This window comes from Dermacentor silvarum, chromosome 3 (genome assembly GCF_013339745.2).
Source record: "Dermacentor silvarum isolate Dsil-2018 chromosome 3, BIME_Dsil_1.4, whole genome shotgun sequence".
Classification (NCBI taxonomy): domain Eukaryota; kingdom Metazoa; phylum Arthropoda; class Arachnida; order Ixodida; family Ixodidae; genus Dermacentor; species Dermacentor silvarum.
In genome coordinates, this window is record NC_051156.1 from 213,984,113 (window position 1) to 214,001,108 (window position 16,996).

General features: G+C 48.4%; 1 protein-coding gene across 1 annotated transcript in view; it reads left to right on the plus strand.

Annotated features, from left to right (window-relative positions):
- The window catches only part of LOC119446631 (neprilysin-1), a 111,556-nt gene extending 104,337 nt beyond the window's left edge, over nucleotides 1-7,219 (plus strand). The window contains exons 20-21 of the mRNA XM_037711116.2: nucleotides 1,607-1,680; nucleotides 2,578-7,219. Coding sequence (XP_037567044.1) covers nucleotides 1,607-1,680; nucleotides 2,578-2,680 — 177 coding nt within the window. The 3' untranslated portion in view covers nucleotides 2,681-7,219. The remainder of the gene's footprint in view (nucleotides 1-1,606; nucleotides 1,681-2,577) is intronic.
- Nucleotides 7,220-16,996: the final 9,777 nt, after the last annotated feature.

Sequence of the window (16,996 nt, forward strand, 5' to 3'; positions counted from 1 at the left end):
TCGAAGGGGGGCGAAATGCAAATACGTCCGTGTCCCGTGCATTTGGGGGCACGTTAAAGATCCCCTGGTGATCAAAGTTAATCCGAAGTCCCCCACTACGGCGTGCCTCATAATCAAATCGTGGTTTTTGACTCGTAAAACCCCAGAATGCAATTCAATTCGTTTCTATACCTCGTATATGTTACAAACTTGCGATTTCGTATGCCTACTGTGACGCACTCGCGTACGCTCAACACACCTCGAGTCTTCTGTTAGGTATGCCTACAAAGCGGGTGAAGTCCGCCTATAAGCAAAATGCGTTACCGTTACAGCACAGCAGCCCAAATTCTCTAACGACGGTCGGCCATGATTGCACGTGTGCTTTTCTCGTGCCAAATTCGCTCTGTGAAACTTCTGGCGCATGCGTCACGTGTCAGTTCTCTCGCATTATTGAGGCGAAAGCCTTATAAGTCTCATCGTTCAGTCGAGTATTCTTTAAAATGCTCTCATCAATTTTCATTAATTTCGGGGTAAGAGGCTGAATATCAGAAGGAGAAAACGAAGGCCAAACTTCCATTTTTTTTTTAATATCGTGCCGAAACATCATCGCCGTTATGCAAGTGTGACGACATGGATTTCAAATTATTTTATTCTATTTGAGACGTTGTAGCGCAGGAAATGTTCTCGAAGTATTGCTAAGTTCAGTATTTGGCTCATTTAAAACACAATGAAGTTAATTTTTCTGATAAAACGTTAACTATAGGCCCATGCAAACGTCGTCAAAATTACGTCACGGCGATGAGCTGGTGCGGGTAATTCAAGGCGGCGTCGCCACTGGTCTTTCGGTCTTGCGTATTTTCTGGCTTTCCAAGCTTCGTCTCAGCGTGGAAGTCTTTTTTTTTTTTTTGTCGTATTGCGGATAAGTAATTTACTGATGCAGGTCAAATTAGTTTTCTCTTAGGTATTCATTTTCGACAGCCGGCCCCAACCTAAGATTACTTAATCGATATAACCGACGTTGTAAACGCGAAGTCTTGAGAGCGACGTTTTACTTGAATTCAGTCTGAAGAACAGCACGAAACTTGCTTAGACTGTCGAGATATTCTTTGAAGGCCCCATTTGCATTTGAGTGGCGGATATATGATGACGGTCATAAGGTTTTATTTTAAAAATGCGGGGCTCATCGTCCTACTAAGGGTAATGGGGTGGGGAAATCAGAATTTGTTGACAGGGCCAGCTACCGAGGAATGCTCCTCCGCACGATTGAATTCCATGCGCAGAATGCCCGATTTCTCGGAAAAGGCGCACAGCGCACGCAGGACCCTGTCGGCCTCCGCTGAGGGAGGGATCCACTCCCCGAAGCTGCTGGTCACTTGCACCCGGTTCAAAAATCTTGGTTCAGAAATAGCGCCACTGCGGCTTTCTATTTTAGTGACCATTTCAGGTAGCCATATAGAGTCGCGCCGCTCTTCTCTCGATGAGTGGAGGAAGAGGTTCGAGTCGAGGTGCATATACATGTTAATACTGGGTTGAGTGTATTTGGGAGCGAGATTTATCCGCTGATGCCTATTCTATTCTTTGGTTTTCTCTTCCCCTATTTGCATGTCTGTTCCGCCGGCAAACGCAGATCTGGTGCGAAGTCGTGAGTGATGAAGGCTACAAGAAGTACGAGACTGAGACGCACAGTCCTGGCAAGTACAGGTGTGTATGCCCGAGAATCGCTATACAGTCACTTCGCATCGACAGTGTTCGTAAAGAGGGAGGCTCAGCGTGGAGCCGTAATGTTTCGACAAGGGCGCTTGTCTGTGTAAGGTCCCCTGGTCGAAACGTTGGGTCTATCGTTTTTCTTCCGCTGCCGATCACTTCCTCTCTATCTTCCTGTGCCCCCTTTCTCTTGATTATAGTTAATAGTGCAGTGCAGTCGCCGTCATACTTAACCGGAACACAATTAAGCGTCTTTTTGCTTCTCCTGCGACGGATGCTGGGGATTTCTGGTTAAGGTTAATGTTTAGTCCTTATAGTCCGCGTTTTTTTAAAGTTAAGCCGCTACATATGTGCCTTCACTGTTCGGCTTAAGTATGACGGTGGCTGTATGCGTTATTGGGACATGGAATCCCCGCTGTCGTTGTGCAATTCATGTACAGAAACTCGTAATTAATTAAGTATCGCTCAACTTCGCATGAAGTATGCTGTAATCGACTTCAAATCGTCGGTGAACGTAATTGTGCATTAAATGTCGTTACTTTAATCACTTGCAGATAGTCAACAAAAATAACCACATGACCATATATAAAATTGTATTTGACGAGTGAAAAAAAAGTATTACCTAACATCGGCATAGTTTCAGCCAATGGCACACTGACCAATGAATAATTTTTTTATAGCGGCATATAATTGGAGCTTTTGAACTTGACCAGGATAACCCTCAATTCTCGTAGTCAATTCCTAAAGTATGTTATTTTTTTAAGACCTACCTTATCGATCATTGCTTTATGCGGCAGATCGTGTCTGTAACAGTGTAGAAAATAGCCGAAAACTGAAGAAATGGCGCTTGAATACAATTTTAATAAAGCCGCTGCAAACTCCACTTTGTTGCAGGTCCAACGGTGCCTTGCAGAACTTCGACGAATTCGCGAAGGCTTTTCATTGCCCACTCGGGAGCTACATGAACCCGGAGAAGAAATGCTCGCTCTGGGACTGAAGACGCTCTCCCTCCTAACGAGGCCCAGGAGACGCACGACTTCTCACTCCCTCCCCCCAACATTGGAACCGAAAACCTCAAAGCGCACCATATACGTACGTGCCCAGTGCGTGTGTGGAGACGCTTTTGTTGTTTTGATTTTGCTTTTTCTTCCTCCGAGTGACGTCTCCTCAAGTTTGTGACGTCGAACGGTGACGTCGCACCTTCTGGCTGTGACGTCGCGCCGACGGTACCGCCACCGTGCCGATGCGGCTGGCGGGACAACGTCTACAAGTGCCCTACGATGCACATCCCTACTTGTAGTGAGATGAACGTGGACCAAAGCTCGTTACTTTCTGTGCCGCCCGAGGTAGGAAAAAAAAAAAAAGAAGGTCCTATCTCGTTAGCTTCGTTGGGCCTTACAAGCTGTATGACGTTACTCCGTGTCGTTACAAAGCATTGACCAGGGTTCTTCACCCGTACCAGTTGCGGAACAGCTTCCAGGCTCCATATTTCAGAAACCGGCAAGCCAATGGACCGGCGAGTCTAGGAAAACTACTTGCATACGATATTCACTGTGAACAAAAACAAAGAAAGGAGCACGCAGCGATGAAACTTGTCATTAACACAGAGTGGTTCTTAACTACCAGTTTGCCAAATTTGGCAACTGGAGTGCTGACTGTTGGAAAATTTATAGCCAACAGAAAACGACGAGAATTAAGACAGACAAAAACAATTTAAAAAAGACAACGGCATGAAACGGCAATACACTAACAAAACTAGTCACGATGGTACCTGCTTAATTGAGTTTATTCGTGTGGGGCGAATGTTAGCTCTCTCTAATTTGTCAAATAGGATGACGGAATTCAGCAGTGTAATTTTTAAACTGGTACGCTTAAAGAACTCAGTGTCGCCCTGCGCTGCAGTCATCTGTTTTTCATAGCACCTGGTGCCCCCGTGTTTTAAGTCATGGTTGTCATGTTGCAGAATCGTGCCAGCAAAGTGAGCTATAGTTTTGGCTTCACCCGAGCACTGTCCCAGCACAGAAATAAAAATGCGACCGAGACTTCCTTAAGGGGAATTATCGTGGTGCGAAGCATTATGTAGTGGCTCATTATTGCGCGTTTGCGAACTAAACGTTCTTGCTTCTCTTCTTACATTAGATTAGGGTAGCGCTGCCTATCCCAGGCTGTTCTGGCGCTCACCTTCTTTGGTCGAGGCATGTTCAGTCCGAGAGCAGGAACAGCTGTGCAGAGTGGCGAGCGGAGCCCGGTGTCCAATCATTGCACCAATGAGGGCGCGCGTCCGCGCTAGTTGCGCGCCAATTGCGTGGTAGCTGCGCCTCTTGCCCGTAAAGGAGGCGGAGCTTCGGACTTAGTTGCGCGCAATATGGCCTTCGTTCTCAGAGGACCCAGGACCCAAAATTATCGCATAGTCGCATGACTCACCTTAAATGAACCATTACTACATAAATAGCAGAGATTGCCTTTTTTGAAACACCTAATTTAGCTTATCACTTCACACTCCTCACAAAACGAAGAAATTGAGTTTTATTTTAAATCTCTATAGTTAACCACTGCATATATCCTCATCATTTTTGGATATTACAGACATTATCAGGTCTAGTTTAGGACTGTAGCATTATCTTGCCGGATTTATAAGCCGAATTTTTTTTAAGGGGAACCGAAAAATTCAAAATGACCTTGCTGAGAGCTTCGTATATAATGCTTGGCATTAAAAAATATATCACAGCATTAATTAGCGCGACTGCGTGCCCATTTCATCGTTTCATCGTTGTTCCCACGTGTGGTTGTCCTCAAACAGATGTAAGATGTTGTTGATGCAGGCTTGCACCACAAGCATTGCTCTTTTTGGAAAGATGTTTTCAGACAGCTGGGGCCTGTTTTAGTGCATAAGTCGTGTTGCTGAGTGACAGGCGTGAAAGAGAGATATGAACGCACGAGCAAAAGCCTGAAATCGGGCTCGATTGGACTTTTTCATTGGTGGTGTCCAAACTGCATCGATCCAGGGGCGTTTCGGCTCACTCGTGCAATGATGCATCCCACTGCAAGTTGATTAAAGACTATGGATAATAAATTGAGCAGAGGCCGCGAGAATTGTGACTCATGGCAGTACCCTAAATCATATAAGTTGTATGAGCACAAGATCAAACCAAAGAAAGAAGGAAAGAACAGAACACAAACAACATTTCGTCGAAACCTAAGCACTCGTCCTCGAATAAAAAGAGTGCAGTGTATGCTTCTACATACAGTGGTCACACTGCTAACATAAATTCTTAGCTTTGCGGCGAGCTTGCGAGATAGTCGGACTTACTGGCTATTTCTTTGGTCCGAAACATTTTTTGCAGTCGGCTGTACGTAGTGTGAAGAAGTCGTGAACACGAATTCGCCTTTTATGAAGGGCTCTTGAACTTCGTAACTACTCATTTGAAGCGCTGCAAGTGCAACAAATTTGCATAGCTTCGCAGATGAGCCTCGGAGATATTGACTTTGGCACGTTGCACTCGTCACCATTCGGCCTCAGGTACACGTGACGCCCTGTTCATACATTGCAAAATTTGCTACACTGCATTAAATTCGTGTCACAAAATATGTATACCGGTGATGAGTGAACCCCCAAAGAAAGGTTGGCGCTTATCACACACCAAAGCAGAAATCATCGGTGGCGCATACTGACGTGTTGCATGGACATCGCGTACTGTAGTTCAAGCAGAGTTCAAGGAAGGAACTAGTTCAAAGATAGTACTAACTTAAACCGTAGGTAGAGTGGTTGCTCGATAAACGGAGCTGTAGGTCAAACTATATTGCCTCTGGCGTTTTAAATGTCGAGGACTAAGTGGGTGAGTTGAGAAGCAGCGGGAAGCGCTGTGGGCACAAGTTAGAAAACTGGCTGCCGCCAGACCTGTGAAAGAAAGGCGAAAGTTCTGGAGGCTCTGCCATTGTTGTACGCGCAGTTGAGTACCCAACGGTCTGTTCCTCTCGTACTGGTCACAAGCTTTGCCATAAGTGAGCGATACCGTAATCTAAGTGGTGCCTCTCGGTGATTTCTAAGCTATTCATCCGTAAATATTTCCCATGCACGACGAAACGTCGGCCATCATGCACTGTTGTCAAACACGCGTAAATGATCAATTCACTGAAACTCTTATAAGGAAACCTAGATTCCGCAGGCATTCCTATTCAATGAACACAAGCACTCCTTGAGTTGGTACACCTGTACGGACAGCGTGTGACATCTCGGTGTACAGGTTAATCTATCGGAAAGAAATGTCCAATGGGTCGCTTTTCCGATTTCCCTGTGAAATTAATGAGTCTGTGATTACGACATGCAATCCTCTTGGCCGTTCTATCGTGGTCCGAAAACACAACCTCTGTGCACAGCATGTCGTTGTTTGGTAGATAAGTTTCCTGCGCAAGAGCTTTACACCCACTGTACCGTCATAGCATAAAGTTGGCAGACACGCTGTGAAAGTTTCATCAGTTTCATTTCGTATTAGTCACAGCCTAGCTAGCGACTGTTTTTCGTTATCTGCAGGGCCCTAACATTTGGCGCCAGTATAGAAGGTAAAACTGTCCAATCGTTAAAAACTTCCGGACAGACAGGTGAACGCTATTCGAGATGCGTCAGTATCCTGACCAACAGTGAGGGAACAAAAGAAGCCTCATACTGGAGCCTTTGGTCTGCAGCACGTTGCCCTGACTAAACAAGTATCCTTCTTAATACGTTGGTTCCAGAAAAAAAGGCTCCAGACTGAGGCATCCTTCAGGGACTATACTCATATTAAGCACGTTGACTCGTCATATCCGAAAAGTGGCCGCCGAAAATGGCTGGGTCAGGGTTTTGGACTAACGTCTTGCCGCTGGCTTCACTACAGAACTCTGGGAATATTTAGCCTGTTCGGTCAGTTGACAAAAAGCGCCGTACTTGACAAGAGGAGGAACGGCAGCGTGAGCTGCCTCGCGCTGCGCAGTTTTGCATCACTTTGTTTTCAGCCTAACTCTCACGCCTGTACACTAGCAAGATCCGTGCACCATCACAACACAGTTCGTGCCCAAGAAAAGGGTGTTCCAAGTTGTTGTCCGTTGTGTTATCGTTGAAAAATCGCGCCATGTTGAAAAAAAAAAAAAGAAACGCTATCACAAAACGCCCCATACGGATATATCGTCGTTTCCAGCTTTGTCTCTCAAGATGTCACGTGCGTTACCTGACATTGTATAGCTTGTTCGATAAAAGGGCGTACCCTTTATCTCTCCTTTTTATTTTATTTTTACATGCATCTATAGTTGATTTCAGTGTCACTTTAGGCAGCGCTTTTCATAGCTGATTAAGTCAGCGTAGCCCGAACACACACAGCTTCCTCACGTAAGACGACTCAGGAGAGGTGTGCCACGGCTGATGAGATCACGGGGCGCTCTGCAGCTATTCAGTCCACGTGAAAGAAACCGGTATTAAGTGGTGACACGAGGAATGGGTGCAGAAATAGTGTGTCCAGAGTGCGGTGGCCTCTCGTCGCTCAATAAAGTATTGCCCTAAACAAGATTGTTGGTGTGTTTTCTTTTCGTCTTATCGAGAATCGGTACATGGGACGTCTCGTTCCAAAATACCAATTTTGCAGTTTCATAATAAAGGAATTTCTAGAGGGAAATCTGACGCCCTGAAACGACTGAAAAAAATTCTACCTCCCTTCCACTCCGTGAAGATGGTCGAACAGCGAAGCTGTGTTAGTTACACCGAGTGTTGCGAGTGTTACATGCGCATGTGTTGCGCGTGATGAAACTGCGTGAACACAAGTAAACACAGATCTACAACACGGACAACTTATATTGAAACGCTGCGAGGCGAGAAGAGGCAGCGACTTCCGACGCTACTCGACGAGTGTACTCTGGTCGGTACCTTCCGAGCCGTCGCCAGAGGCATCGGCTGCAGTCACGGACACCGCGCGTGTTCGGCGCGAACGCGGGGAAATGCGGATGGCGTCGCCAGCAGCTCTGCGCGTTGCGCGTTCTCCGAAAGGGCGCACCGCACAGAAACTCCTTCTAGGGAGCCTACAAAAAAACAGCGTTGCATGTAGGCTCTCCAACACCTTCTCTTATACCCATCGCATCTCCTCCTCGCGCCCAGCGTGGCCTCTCATTGGTCGCCTTCTCGCCCCAGCGCGCCCTGTCATTGGTCGCCTCCCCAGTGCGCCTCTCCTCCTCGGCTGGTCACTAGACCTCCCTCCCCCGGCGCGGCTCTCATCCTCTCCTGTTCACGCGACCTGCGTGACACCAATGGACGGACGGACGGTGCAGCCTCGACCTACAACAGCTCCGCTGTTTAAAGAGAACCTGAAACCACGTAGGGCCAATTCGAAGTACCGAAGAAGATATAACGGTACCAAAATTAGAGCTCTTGGGCACGCTGGCAGTAGCCATAATGGCTAATTATGTGAACCAACGAGTGCTTTGTGGATGCATGCGAATTACTCTTTGGACTGGTGCTTCCATCGCATTCGGTTGGATCCGAGGAAACAAGAATGGTAACCGTTTGTTGACAGCAAAATTCCAGTCACAATCTACAGTAGGGTTTTCCGCCGTTACAGTTTACTCCACTATATACACGCACATTTACTAATGCTGGGATTGGCATCGGGGCGCGTTATACAGAACGAAACGGGACGACGCGCGCTATCTAGTTACGGAGCGAGACATCCACAGGAAGGAAAACAAGAGGTGAAAGGCGGAGAGGTTAACCAGATTGACTCCACCGGTCCTGTTAACTCCACATACATTGGTTCTCTACAAGAAAAGTAGAAAGTTACCTATCAAGAAAGGAGCCAGGCAAGGAGACACAAACTCTCCAATGCTATTCACTGTTCACTGCATGCTTAGAAGTATTCAAGCTCTTAGACTGGGAAGGCTTAGGGGAGAGGATCAACGGCGAATATCTCAGCAACCTTCGGCTTGCAGATGACATTGTCCTACTCAGTAAAAAAAATGTGGTTGATCCCTCTTATATAGGAATCGGTATAGAACACGAAAGTGAAACGTGTCTTCACAGAAGTAGTGTAATGTTTATTGCACATTGATATATAATGTCTATTGGTGTTTTGTGGCTAAAGCGCCCTTAGGCGTTGATGCACCCACGCTGACGCCTGGTGGCACGTCTCCTCCATCACGACTACCAACGTCGATGACCATGAGCAACCGTCGTGCATATGGAAGCTGCACTACGCTGCACACGCTAGCACAACGCGAAAGACGAAGCACGTAACTGACACACTAATACAACGCGCAAGACAAAGCACGTAACTGAATCGTCACCGAGTCAAATCAGCGCGTACAGCCCGTCGTAATTGCAGCCTCCGCGATCAACTTCAGAAACATTTTCAGAGCTAATTGCGGAGGCCACGCTCCGCTGTGCTGAGTACGGTGAACGCCACCTAGGTGGCGTTGGTAGTGCTTCTTGATGCCAGCGTCCCTTCGAATGCTGGCATCGAGGCGTCGTAGTGCTGAGACCACCGAAGCGTTCACTGTCGGTGCGCGTTAAGGCCGGAATACATGGAGCGAATAACCGGCGTCCGAGCGAAGAACTTCGTCGGGCGGCGAACGTCCGACGGCCGGCGTCAAGAAATTTGCCGTCCGCAGCCGATCTGCCTGTCCAAACATTTTCGTCGGGCGAACGCCGCCGCCGGAAGCGTCTAGCGCGCAGCGGTGGACGACAGCCAATCAGGAGGCACTAGTTCCGGTCGCAATGCATGCTGGTGTTTCGCGCGCGCGCGCCTTTTCGCGTCGTCTGCAATCGCGTTGGTGTTGCCGTGTCTGCATGTCTCTGCACCGATTGAGTAGTTCCTAGTATGATCTCTCAGGAATCGCGTTGTATTTGTACATCCCATATCCGCTGATCTGCGAGGAAACAGACAAGCAGTGCAAGCTCTCTACAACAACCTTCAACAGAAATCTTCTGATCTCAGAGGCCACATGCTGTCGTCATGCCTATCTCCCGACTTCCCCGATAGATGACGTTGGCATCGGATATTTCTTTCGCTAGGCTTAGACGCGTTCGAAACGAGAAGCGATCTCGAAAACTACTCAAGGTTATCCATAATACTCTGTCGTCGAAGCGGCCTGAGACTAAGCGAAAGCCGTTTACGCAGTCATTTGCTTCCAACTAAGTGAATTCTACAAGGACAACGCCAAATTCAGTTCGAAGCGGGCGGCCGGGACCGCCGCCAACACGGCGGCCAACGCGCGGCGGCGTTCGCCGCATGTATTGCAACACAGCAAACATCCTGCGTCGTGTCGCCGCGTCGTTACTTGACGCGTGAAGTTCGTCGAGAAAGTTCGCTCCATGTATCCCGGGCTTTAGTGTCATAATGCAGTACTTCTCTTTTCTGCTCGTAGGCGGCGGCACCGCCCCGAGCAAGAGCGCGGGTACACGGAGGAGTGTTAGATATATAAGGCGCGTCTGTGTAGCTTTCTGCGAATGCGTTTGTGGCGCAATGGGTTAAACGCTCGGCGATCTATCGTCGCGGACCGAGAGGTCGTGGGTTCGATTCCCAAATTTTGCATGTTTGTGGAACTTTTTCTTCTGGTTTCTTTCTTTGTATTATGTTCTATGACGTATTTCCGTGACGGAAATACGTCAGTGAAGTCTTGGTGGACCCCGGAATAAAACACTTTCGTGTTAAAATGGGGACGAATTACAGCTAATGATTGAAGACCTTAACCGAGAAAGTTTAAGAGTGGGGTTGAAGATTATTATGCAGAATACAAACAAAATATTTAATAGCCTGCAAGGGAACAATAATTCAGGATCATCAGTCAGCCTCTAGAGTCTGTAAAGGAGGACGTTTATCTAGGTCAATTACTCACAGGGGACCCTGATCATGAGAAGGAAACTTACAGAAGGATAAAATTGGGTTGGAGTGCATACGGCAGGCATCTCCAAATCCTGACTGAGAGCTTACCGCTGTCGTTGAAAAGAAAAGTGTACAATCATTGCATTCTACCGGTGCTAACATATGGGACAGAAACTTGGAAGTTAACGAAGTAGCTCTAGGGCAAGTCAAGGACCACACAAAGAGCGATGGAACGAAACATGTTAGGCATAACGTTAATATACAGGAAGAGAGCGGTGTGGATCAGAGAGCAAACAGGCATAGCCGACATTCTATAATTGGCATTAGGAGGAAGGAAAATGGAGCTGGGAAGGCCGTGTAATGCGTAGGATGGATAACCGGTGGACAATTGAGTTACAGAATGAATACCAAGAGAAGGGAAGCGCACTCGAGGATGGCAGAAAACTAGGTAGGGTGATGAAGTTAGGAAATTTGCAGGAAATTTGTAATCAGCTATTGCAAGACATAAATATAGTCTGGTGATGGCTACTCTGCACAGGGGGATGGGGTAAGGGCAGACAAGATAAGAAAACAAGAGAAGGTTTAAAAAAAATGTCTGAGGTTTGACTCTTGTATACCTAGTTATCAAAACCGAAAGGTCTGTTTGGCTTGGTTTTGCAAAGACTATGCACGCAGTGTTTCATTAATGCACGCCTCCGCGCTTGGTAAGATTCTCTATAACGTGCTAATCTGACCTCCCTTTGTTCCGGTGTTTCAGCAGCCAACTTTGCCTTTGCTTGAGATTTCGCAGCCTTGCCGTCTAGCTATATCTACTGGATGACTGTATTCAGCCTGTCGCTTGCGTTGAAGCGCTCGCACAGACATCCCAGCCGGCGCGCCATCCATGGCGAGACTGAGCGACCAAGCGCCGGCGAAGCAGCCGTTAAACCCTCGCCTAATCACGTGGCACCGCAGCGGCGAGGCTCCGAGCGAGCGCAGCTGCGACGCCTCTCCGCAGCGGATCACGTGGAGTGACGTCACACCTGCCACACTTGCGTTCTGGCGGCTCGCGCTCTGGTGGCACAAGGTTATTGCGACGCGATGAATGACCTTGCGAGACATGGCGTAGTAGAACTTTCGCTCTAAAAAAGAAGGAACGCATCAGTTCTCACATTGTGTAGTTTTTCAATGAGTCCAATTTCTTTTAAAACGCAATGCCCTTTTCAACGTTCGCACTGCATTGGATGCAGGAAATGTCCAGTGAAGTACGTGAAAGGATGGGCCAATCTCGGGCATGCATATCTTCCAGAAAACTGGCAACTCGACGATCGAATCAATAGCATACGTACTGTATTCTGAAAAATATATTTGCCAGTGTCATGCTCCTGTATGAAACGGCAGAAAAATCCTGTTCACGCATGTTGAACGCGGACATACATGGTGAACGCTGCCGGCACCTCCACCACCATGTTTGGACTCCCAATCTGGTCACCGAGCAACTCTTCCGAATTAAAGCGAAGCTTTAAATGGCTAGGCGAAATGAAAAGGCGTCTGTCCGTCGCCTGTGTATAGAAAACTATCATCATCAGCATTGGCTCGAGCGTCGTCGTCTTCTTCCGCAGCTGGCTCGTTGGCGCCCCTCGGGTTGCGCTCGTGCATTCTCGGCACGCGCTCGTGCCACTGCTCCCGCGTTTGTCGGTCGTTGTCTTCTACCACAGCTGGCTCGGTTGCCGCTCATCATTCCAGCGTAGAATTTCACTTCTGTCGTCGTAATGGGGAGGCCGCGTTTACGGGGGTATGAGCCATTCATTGTCTTACGTAACGGGGAGATTTAATTTTGAAGCAATTTAATTTCGAAAAATCGCAAGCTACAATGCCGGGCGAATGCTGCTAACCACGCCGCCGAGCAAACTCGAGACATCGAACTCAAGCGACAACGACGGATTGCAGACATACCGTAGTGACGTCGTTCTTTCCGTCGCAGCCGAACGTGTGTGTAACCTCATAATGAAACAGAAAGACGTAAACAATAATTGAGAAATACTTTCATGAACCGTCGGGATTAACTCAGTCATAAACACTGGGGCCGCACGTTTCAGCTTCGCTGGTTAACCATTTTGTACGGAGTGCTTGGGCGGCGCGGCTGTGGCACGGCTGCAGCGTGGCTGAGCGCATACGAAGCCAGCGCGCCCTTCATTATAAGTTATCTGCCGCGTGTGCAAAGACTGGGTGAGCTGAGATGGCGTGGTATCATGCGCTCTCTTCTCGTGCGTATAGTGCTGGAGGTTGCGTAATCTCGAGTTTCGGATACGCATTGAAGCGAGGCAGACGAAGCGATTGGCTCCCCGCTATCGCACGAGAAGAGATTGGCTCCCCGAGTCAAGCGATTCCGTGACGGAAATACGTCAGTGAAGTCTTGGTGGACCCCGGAATAAAACACTTTCGTGTTAAAAAACACTTTCTATTTACAATTATTTACAGGGATTTTACAAGTGCAAGTAAACATACAAGGCGGGACTGGAACGCATAGGGCGACCCTATATATCGGCAGAGCCGATGGTGCACAGCACCGTAGTTTGTCCAGAACGCTTGGTCGGGGCAACATTTCGTGTTAAAAACACTTTCTATTTACAATTATTTACAGGGATTTTACAAGTGCAAGTAAACATACAAGGCGGGACTGGAACGCATAGGGCGACCCTATATATCGGCAGAGCCGATGGTGCACAGCACCGTAGTTTGTCCAGAACGCTTGGTCGGGGCAACGGGGCCACGTTTTCAACCCTTCGGTGCCCCTCCCCAAGCATTTACCACCCAATCGCCACCGAGTGGCTATGAGTGAGCCGTCGACGCAACAATCACGAATCCTGTACTAGGATCGTCTTGTTCGCCGGCACTTCCAGTATTGCGCTTCTTCCAAGCTCCCTTTTCTCTGCCACCTTTTACGGTGTCTTTCTCCCTTCCCCTAAAAACAACATGCAAATAAAAACAACGCTCCAAGAAAAGGGAGTGGGGGTGGGGTGACAGATGCATAGCATGCGTGCTCCCGCGCAAAGCCACAGCGCCCAGCACAATGGGTTCAAAAAAATCCTAATAAGCAGGCAGCACCTGCAAGCCAAAGTGATTGACCTTTGGTGTGACCCCTTCCCCGCTCGCACTTATTAGAAAACCTATAGCGCAGTAGCTGCGGGTCATGCGTCAATGAAAGCTGTCAACCGACACTTTAGGCTCTGTTCACTAAATGCTTGTAAATGCTCTGTTCAGTAAATGCAAGAACGGTTACAATGGGAAAGGTGCCTGAGTACTGCGTTCACCCTTTCGGTGCCGATGACGCGCCCGTCACGCGCACATCAGTAGACAGCGGCAGTCAGGGACCTTTTAGCTTTTGCTGTCAGGACGACCGCACGCGATGTATGTCACAAAGCACCGATATTCCCTCTTCTTCAGGTCCGCTTTGTCCACGAATGGGCACTAAACGCGTCGTTATGCGCCGCCCCGTCATTGCTCAGAGCCAGTCGGTCCGCAAGTACATCTGGCCAACTGTAATCGCGTCCGTCACGTTTGACACCACTTGAAAGCGTGTCTCCGAATGAACTTCGGAACCGTGCGCCACAACCGACAAGGGTCATTGACGCGTCACGACTTGCTGCGACTAATCGCCCCTCCACGTGCCGGGTTTAATCTGGCAGTGTCATGAGCCTGCTCATCTCGGCGCCGTCACCATGACAGGCATCCGCCGCCGGTCATTTATCCTATTGTACTTGGCCTGTCAAGCAAGGACCATCGGCAACCCCACTGCTAGCCGTTTCTCTCCCCTTTCTTCGCAGCCGTATCGGTTGGTGAGACCAGGTTGAAACAAAACGCCGATCTTAAGCCCTCCGAGCAGTAATTAAGGAACTAACTAGCACTTTTCTAGCAGCAGGCTTACAGTGTCAATGAGGAAATTGTAGATCAGCATGAAAGCTCCCGATACAGCTTTCTGTCGCTCAATACGAGCGCACCGTAGATGAGGAGGCAATCGCGAGCGACTGTATCTTGTATGAGCTAACATTTTCATTCGTCTTTCCATTTTCTGATTTATTTACACCACCGCTCGCGCCGATCTCGGCGATGAAACGGCGGTGCGGCGGCGTACGAGCCAGTGACGAATGATGACATTACAGAAGCTGGCCGCTACAGCGCATGCGCAAATATCCGACCATCGTGGTACAAAAGTGAAGATCCGGGATATACCATTTTGCATTTGCGGGATTCGCTGCGCGCATTGTGGACTAGGTATTTACGTGTTAACAGTGGAAGCATGTGATTGACGACGTCGCATGGAATATGTGCAGCACTTCACCGGACTTGGAAAAACTGCGTGGATTCCACCGCCGGACCCACAACTAGTGAGGCGTGCTTCGAGACCTTGCGTGAGCTGCTTCTAAGGATGTCGCAGACAGCGTCGCCCAGCATGGCCCAGAGTCGGCCACACGTTCGGCCTCTGCAACTACGGTTGCCGAGAACTTGGAACTTTATTACTTTGATCGCCTCACGTTGTTCTTACTTCGGCAGTGTTTGCACGCCATTCGAGCTCCTAGGATATATGCAACGCCCGACGATTGTTTCAGCCCTTCGAACTCTGATATATCCGCGCCTTACGCCAACGGCTTCCCATCCCCCGTGGGGCGTGTATACAACTCGCGCATGCCTTTCACTTGTTTTTTGTGCCTGGATTCCACCCGTCGGTGACGCCCGGACCACTAACTGTAAAAAAGGAACATTGAACGAGAAACTGTCCATGGCAATTAACCGAGGACCCAACGAAACTGCCGTCGCGGCAAGCATCGCCAGCGCTCAGCCAAAAACATACGAGGTGAGCCCCAACCTGGCGACGCCTGTGAGGGCGCGCGTTCAAGGACCTCAATTGCACTCATTAGGTTATTAGCGAAATTTGAAAATTAAGCTTAGTTGCGGTGTCTACTTTAGCCACGGCCGTTTCAGCTGGTATACCCTCCAGGTAAACTGGAATTGAGTCACGAGCGCCAGTATCTCCCCTAGCTGGTTGGTGGTAGGCCATGCTTTTGAAAAATAAAAAATAAAAAATTGCGTAGCTTGCACTGGAAGCGCAATGCTAAAGAGACAGCGGAGCTGATGGGCACCTAGCTATTCCTGGCTTTTAGGTTAGGCTAACCACTACCAAGTCATCCCCAGCATTTTCCGGAATTTATTGATCGATTATCGATTAGCTATCGATTGGCTATCGCAAGGTATTGGCAACGTATTTGGGCTAGGTTAAGCACTATCAAGTCATCCCCAGCATTTCCCGGAATTGATTGATTATTGATCGATTATCGATTAGCTATTGATTGGCTCTCGATTGGCTATCGCAATCAGTCGGGAACTGCGTCGTCTGCGTGTTTGTGTACACACACACAAGCGCACGCGCAGACGACGCAGTTTCCGAGGCAAGAACTGCGCAAGTTTCGAAATGCCGAAGCCCTCGTGCTTTACCTGCTAATGTTATTGACGTGTTTGTCGAAGGTGTCGCTACAGTCGCTCTTGCTGATACCGGCGCAGCTGTTTCTGTTATGGATGCCAGATTTTGCCGATCACTTCGTAAGGTCCCGAAGCCTCTTTCTGGATTGTCACACTTCGGACGGCAAGTGCTCAACCCATCTAACCAACCGCAGCGTGTACAGCCCGCGGGATGATTCAAGACGTTATGTACACTATAGAGTTTGTAATTTTGTCATCGTGCTCCCACGCCATTATTCTAGGATGGGATTTTCTCTCTTGCCACAACGCTATAATCGATTGCGCTCGCGCTGAGGTTGAGTTCACCCAACTCGGTGACCTCGACTTCATTGATGCTCATTATTTCGCTAAACTTGTCGTTAAGGAAGACACTAATATACCGCCGTGCTCGTCAGTACTCTTTCCAGTGTTATGTGCTGCTATCTCAGATGGAACGGTCTTCTTCACGCCGTCCGACCTCTTCGTGGCCCGAAAAGACCTTCCCCTGCTATTCGCTACTTTTATTGCGATATCCATTATATACGCATTTGGTGCCGCAGCTAAACGTCGCCTCCCCTCCCTCCCGTCCCCCTACGATCTTTCGCGCGCGACGGAAGACGTCGCGTTTACTCTCCGCCGTGCGTTTGCTCCCCGTGAAAGCGCGCGCTTTCACTCGCACATACAGCATACGGAACCTCACGGCGACGACGACGGCAGAAATCCGCTTGGACTGTCCATATAACTGCTATCGCAATAAAATGTGGCGAGGCGCGAAGGTATATATATATATATATATATATATATATATATATCGAGTTCAACCTCGACATAACGAACTTCAATATTACGAAATTCTTGATATAATGGAGTATTTCACTTTTCATAACTTCTTGTCCATAGAACACTATGTATTTAGAACCTCATAACGAAGTGTGTTTACACATGATTTCAATGTAACGAAATTTCACATCGCCGCGAAGGAATATCGAGACAGTAAATGC